Below are 7,416 nucleotides of genomic sequence, written 5' to 3'. Positions count from 1 at the left end.
TTTATAGATTTTTCACTGTTTTTATAAAATCAGAATTAAATTTCAATATTACAATATATCAGTTTTGATAAATTTGATATATATTGTAATCAAGTCAACAGCTCGAAGACTTTAAAATAAAAAAAAAATAATAATAATAATGATCTGTTTCAAAGACCAATTTATGTTTTGGTCAATGATTTATTATATATCATTTTTTGCAACCAATATAATACTAAGATAGTAAAACAACCATTAAACATGAAAATATTTTAAAAATATAATATCTTCTAATAGTATATTCATATTTCTGTTTAGAATATATATAACTTTTTTGAGAATATATTTTAAAGTCATAAATCTATTTGTGCAATTTCAAATCAAATTGTAGAATTTCAAAAGGCAAAATTCTTATTATCTGGTGTATTTTGATATATTTTCAAATATAAATCGAGCAATAACAACAAAAATATATTATTGATACTCATAGAATTGAATTTGAAAATATTTTTATTTCTTATATATGAATTTAATATTTTTATCACAATGTAAATATTACAAGCAAATTTTATAGTAGCCATGTTCTAGATTATTAACCAAAGACATTTTTCAAATAGCAGAAAATTCTACCACAGAATATATTAATCCTTACAATGTATGCAAAGTTACATTCTAGAATAAATCTGGGATTAAAATTGACAAAATAAATTAGACTTTGTTTACAATTTTTTAAATTTTATGCATAGCACATGACAAATTAATCAAACTTCTTTTAAAAATAGACATTTCCATTTTACTTTAATGTGCAGTCTATTTAAGTGCAGATTTTAATTATATTTAAACAAAAATTAACATAAATAACACAAATTACAATGTTTAGAATAAAATTATTTATGATTTTGAATAATTTTTTTGTTAAAAAAATTTATAATTATATAAAAAAATAACAATGCCCTTTAATAATTAATTATCTTTAAAGTCAAATTATATTAATAATTCACCTGAGATTCTTAATGAAAAGATTGATGTAAATTAACTATTTATAATCAATTATGATTTATAAATAATATAATTTCTTATAGAGGAATATACTTTTAGGCTTAAAAATTTTCTAAAGAATAGTTTAATTAAGGTTTATCACCATCAGCATTTAAAGTCTTTAGATAATCATTATATTTTTTTTCTTGTAGTGTATACAATTTTAATAATTTTTTTACTTGTCCTTTACTAAGTGGTTTTCCTTCAATATCATGTGTAGGAAGACCTTTTTCATCAAATTCAGAATACTTATCTGTTTCATTTTTAAACAATTCCCAAGGAGGAATCTTTTTCTGAGCATCTTTAGCAGCTTGAATTTCTAGCATTGCTTGCTTTGCTAATTCCTTTTCTTTGCGTTTTTCTTCTTCTATTTTTAACTTCATTTCTCTCTCTTTAAGCAAAGTTTCCCGATCTACCAATTTTAAAATAGGTGGCTGTCCTTCCTGATCTTCTAACCTAACACCTAATTCTGGTAGTATATCATCTCTAAGTTCATCACATAATTTCAATAAATCATTTGCTTTATATTGCCTACTAGATAATCTTACTTTATATCTAAAATCAGCTAAAGCATTTAAGATTGGAAATAATAATTTTTCATTATTGATATTTTCTAATTCTTTTTGAGGAAATCCAATTGCCTTTTCTTCTGATATTACACCAAATATTTTACATATTTCTGTTATATAATTTGCTATATTCTTTAGTATTAATCCATTTACAGCTTGTTTATTCAGCATTTTTTCTCTAATATAGATATTACTTGCTGTAATTAAATCACGGATATAGTCGAGTGCCCTTCTTGTGTCAATATTATCACAAAGAGATTCGTGCACATACATTTTAGTTTCAAAAAATTTATTATTTAGATTTACTTCTTCTTCATTCCATTTCTGAAAATTTTGTATATCAGAATCTGTTATTGTTCGAGTAATGCTTTTAACAGTTAGAAAAAATTCTTTCATAAACTTTTCATACTGAATAGCAATTTCCATTGTATTTTCACTATAATCCAAACTATCTTTCCAAGAATGAAGTAAAAATGCCAATCTTAATTGGCTAGAGGAATGTTTTTGCAAAGCTTCCTTTATTGTAATAAAATTTTTTAAAGACTTTGACATCTTGCAACCAGATATCGTTAAATGTCCAGAATGTAAAAAATATCGAACCCAATGATTGTTGTCATAATAAGCTTCGGCTTGAGCAATCTCATTATCATGATGTGGAAATTTGAGATCAACACCACCTGTGTGAATATCAATAGATTCACCTAATAACGAACTAGCCATAACAGAGCATTCAATATGCCATCCAGGTCTTCCTTTACCCCAAGGAGAATCCCACAATGGTTCACCAGGTTTGGATGCTTTCCACAATGCAAAATCATTTGGACTTTTCTTCTGTTTAACTCTATCTTCAGAAACACTAAGATCTCCTTCTCCTTCATTTAAAGCATTAGTGTCTCCGAAAGCTTCGGGTACAAGTTTGGCATAATAATGATTACGACACCGATCGAAGGCCATAGTATCAAAGTAAACAGAACCGTGCGATTCATAAGCCATACCATTATTTATAATCTTCTCTATATACGCTATAATTTCAGGAATGTATTCGCTGACTCTGGTAACAACATCGGCAGGAAGTACATTTAATGCATGCATATCCTTGTAAAATTCTTCTTCCCAAAACCTAGGAAGAGACCTAAATATGGAATTATCAGTAACTTCAGCACCATGTAATGCATCTAACCAGTTAGAAAGAACATCTTTGACATTATCCAATAAGCTTTTCTTAGCTAAATCATTCATATCATTTTCAGCATTTTTAATTGCATCTAAAGTTTTAGAAATTGTTTGTTCTTGAAGCTTCTTCTTATCTGGATCATTAGTCGATTTTGATTTTTCGACGTAAGCAGTTAAAGCATCTTTAACATCCTTCAATACTTCAGAAATACTACATTCTTTATTAGCGTATTGATTAAAGAGATACTGCTGTCTAGCACGTTGAATGATCTTGTCATCGATATCAGTTATGTTCATGACGTAAAACACGTCATATTTAAAGTAATCAGACAATATTCTTCTTAAAATATCAAAGGAAATATAAGACCTGGCATGACCCATATGAGAAGCATCGTAAACAGTCGGACCACAACTGTACCATAATACTTTTTTCCCGTTTTGCGGAATAAATATCTCTTTCTGCCTAGTGAAACTATTATATAATTTTAATTTAGGTAATTCTGTACCTTGAGGAGCTAACCAGGGAGATAATGTTCTTTTAGATTTTTCAGTTTCCATCTTCTAACTTCACTTACAACCACGTTTACCGGTTGCATCAGCCAAGCCGACTGACTCTAGAAAGTAGCAAAAAATATAGCCAAAATAACGCCGGTTAATAATAATTTATATTTATTATTCTGAACAAGAATTAATGTTTAATAAAATTTTAGACGAATTAAAATAAAATTAATATTTATTTTGTAATATTTGTTTATGTACACTACAACACAAGCTTCTTTCAGAATCGATCTCCAACATGGATGAACAGTAGAGAATATCTCGGCTCGAATTATCTATGAATATAATCAATCAGTAGCATTTGGATCTAACCGGATGGCTTTGGCGTTAAGGCCTGAACAAAACATACTGGATGACTCGGGATTTAATCCGGCGAGCAATCCCAGAAATTTTTTGAGTTGTTTATCCCGGATGATGTCGGGTCCATCCTTTAACACCGGGCTGCCACCATTGTGGGCCTGGCCGAAACCCACGGTCAAGGACTTTAAACTACAAGGATGGCCAGATCCCGTATATTTGTTAGCATGACCTTGGATCTATGTGACGTCACAGCAAGTCTTCTACTTCAACATCACAGACCTTTCAAATAAGAAAATACGATAAAATATTAAATCATTTCTTAATTAATTATTAAATTACTACTAAATGTAAACTACTGTAGAATTTTCGGATTTAATAAGTGTACTGTACGTCAATAAATTTACAAGTCTTTTGTCTAATATTTATTTAACAAATTAATGAGCTATATTTTTTATTATGTGATTATCTTACTTAACTTTTTAATTTTTTTTCGACAATCACCATTTTCAGAAGGCATTCTTTTCAATATTTTATAGTTTTCTTGTTTAAGATTTCTATAATTAATTCTTATTATAGTTCTTAATTTACAAAAATCTTTTATTAAAGTAAAAGGTAAAACTGTTTCCACTGACTAATTCTGTACAACTCCGGGGCCTTTTTTATACGATTCATCGTGATATATTTCGAAATATTTATTCCATTCTATAATTTTTGCTAGCCATTCATCAGTAGGTTTAATAAGCCCTCCATAAGATAAATGTTGCACCCATGACGGAATGCTATAGTTGTAATGATTTTTAATTTTGTTAGTGGAATTAATTAAGTTTGGGTATTTTTCTTTATATTTATAGGCAAAATATCCTGCTATATACTCGAGAGCATCGTAGGAAGTTTCTTCAGAGATTGTGTTAAAGTCTAGATTGCATGTAGAGTTTCCTGAAGATTTATTTGAAGAAAAAGTAGTTTTACATTCAGTATATTGGTCTGTATTTTCACTTGATACTTCTACATGTGCTTTCTCTAAAACTTTGGGTATAATATATTCCTCTTGTCTTCGATCTGTAGTATTTACTTTTGACTCTAAAATACCAGGATTCTTACCTAAAATAATCAATCTAATCCTATATATAGCATTTAATGGGCTTGGATGTTCATTAGGACCCCGGCTTCTAATTTGAAAAAAAAAAATTTTCCAGACAATCTTGATTTAAGTGCAGATGTATTTTATATCAAAAGTCGATTTCATATCTTGAAAAAGATCAATTAGCGATTTCATTGAGATTATCATTCCTTTCTGGAAAATTTGGAGGGCATTTTTTCCACTTGCTCTCATTGTTGAGATTATTTTTATCATTTTATTTAAATGTTCTTCTTGTAATTCCAAGTCTACACCATATCCATTTTTGCTTGGAACAGAACCTTTTGGTGCATAGCTATTAAAAATGTCGAACCACATATTTATATCTCTAATATACGTTTCATTGATAATAATAATTGATTCATAATAAACGTTTCATTGATATTCACATTCAATTCTTTCCATAAACTTATGTTACTGCAACTACAGTCACTGACGCAAGCTACTACATTATACGATAGTAAATAAAGTTCTGCTATTAATTTTAAAAGTATTTCTCTTGTCATTTTTTGATCAAACCCGATGTAAACAGGTTGCTTCCAATTTGAAAAAAGAAGGTTATTATTGCAACCATACACAGCACACCTAGTACTCAGCATTTTGTTCTTCACCTAACATAAAAATATAGCTTTAAATATTTAATGACTTATATTTAAATCATCTTACCTTATAAAAAACTTAGTCAAATAAAACAATTACAGAAATATTAAAATAAATCACTTCGTTAATCACAAAATTGGACGAATATTAAAAGCGAAAACTAAACACGTGCACACCCTGCTCTAGGTAAACAAAGAGGTCAGGACACGTGTGACGTCACTAACTTGCCATTCCTGGCTAACATTGTAGAATAGAGATCTGGCTATCCTTGTAGTATATTGTCCTTGACCCACGGTGGCATACGAAAAGACCCACTTAGTGCTCACGAGATAAAAAATACTGAATGTCCAATTTAAATACACATATTGTATTTAATTATAATAGAAATATAATCATTTACATATTTCATAACTTGATCGACATAAACTGTAATACAGTCAAACCTTTTTTTCATAATCTCTAATTTCAATCATTACACCTATTTTAACTTCAACTAATAAATGAAATGTGTCTTTGTATCAGGGTTAATATGGAGGTTATTGCGTATCCGCCGAAGATCCGACTATAGCTTTTTTCTTGACTAATCGAGATTAATCGCGAAGAGTAGGGGAAAAATGCCTTTCGAGAAGTCTTATAAGGGTTTTTTTTATCTGGCCCCTGTTTAAGTATTACAGACGGGGATAAAACCTGGAAAACTCCCGTCCTATCCCACGACCGAACTATCAGTATTCAGGGAACAAAACCGCTTGCCCACTAGGGGGCTTAATATGAAACGTGAGATACGAGAAGATGAATACATTATGATTATGTAGCTAATCATAATAAATCTTATTTTGGCCATGCCTGACTTGCAACACGAATTCTGTTAGTGTCAGTGGCGTAGCGTAGTGGGGGCAGCAGAGCCGCCCGCCCCGGGAGGCACTTTTAGGGGGCGGCAAAATTTCACAATAAATAATAACAATATCTTGTAAAAATTTGAACCATTTCATTTCATATTTATGTGGCACCTACTATTCGGACCGATTGAAATGAGCACGGAATTTTTCATTACTTATTCTGTGACGAAACTGAATTTTAGTCTTTTAAATTGAGATACCTAAATAAGGGGGCGGCGAAATTTTCCTCTGCCTCGGGCGGCTGACACCCACGCTACGCCACTGGTTTGTGTGAATGAGGAATGAGGAACGACATCCTGACTTGTAATTAGCAATAATAAATTATTGAAGTCTGGATCGCGTTCGGATCTGAATCTTCTTCGGCGATAAAGAAACAAATTATCATGCGGAAATCAATTTTTTTTTTTGTATAGTTACGATATTAAAAATTGTATTACTAAAATAAATGATTTTAAGGAGTATTAATTATCGTTTATTTCAAAGATGTCAATTATTTGCACTCGAAAATATTTGGGCGAACTATACAACTTCTAATTTCAAAGTGACAAAATGTAACAGAATATTATGTGATATGAAATAACAATTATTTCCACTATCAAACATGAGGATTCAGTGCAGTTGTTAAACTTTTTACTTTTGAGATAAGCATATCAGTAGTGTCTATTACCAATAATTGGATCAATCTGCCGCTCTAGAGGACCTGAAAATAAATCTGGAAAGAGCCTCGGGAATTTTTCATTGTCTGTCTCGGATATGCTAGGAACGGGTTGGCTGCGCGGAGTTTTCAAGCTTTCTTTACGTGTCTAACACGTGTTTTCCATAGAAAGTCGTTCCAGGAGTCACTCCTCCTTGGCAGCTCTCCCTTGTATCACTATTTTATCAATACAATTGTATCCTAGATATGTTAAGCTACGTACTGTAGCTTAACACCGACCGATCTCTCTAACTGAGATCTGGTCAAACCCATAATGTGGACCATTTTTTAAAAAAGTGCTCTTTTAAAGCCTACAAAGTACAAAGAGTAAAAAATGAAAGAAAAAAAGAAAAGAAGAAAAATACAATAATCAAGTTAAAAAATAGTAATTAAGTTTTATTGATTAATCAAAAATTTATTTTTCTAATTTCAAAAATAAGGGAAAATTATTAAAATTTATGGTTTTTAAAC

General features: G+C 30.2%; 1 protein-coding gene across 1 annotated transcript; it reads right to left on the bottom strand.

Annotated features, from left to right (window-relative positions):
- Positions 1–519: 519 nt before the first annotated feature.
- On the bottom strand, positions 520–3,383 carry LOC111632665 (cysteine--tRNA ligase, cytoplasmic-like). The gene has a single exon (XM_023377165.1). It carries the CDS (start codon positions 3,315–3,317, stop codon positions 1,107–1,109), a length of 2,211 nt encoding a protein of 736 aa, XP_023232933.1. The 5' UTR covers positions 3,318–3,383; the 3' UTR covers positions 520–1,106.
- Positions 3,384–7,416: the final 4,033 nt, after the last annotated feature.

The sequence above is a fragment of the Centruroides sculpturatus genome, unplaced genomic scaffold, assembly GCF_000671375.1.
Source record: "Centruroides sculpturatus isolate CEXI.00-Female unplaced genomic scaffold, Cexi_2.0 scaffold119, whole genome shotgun sequence".
Lineage (NCBI taxonomy): Eukaryota > Metazoa > Arthropoda > Arachnida > Scorpiones > Buthidae > Centruroides > Centruroides sculpturatus.
This window is presented reverse-complemented; position numbering and strand designations above follow the sequence as displayed.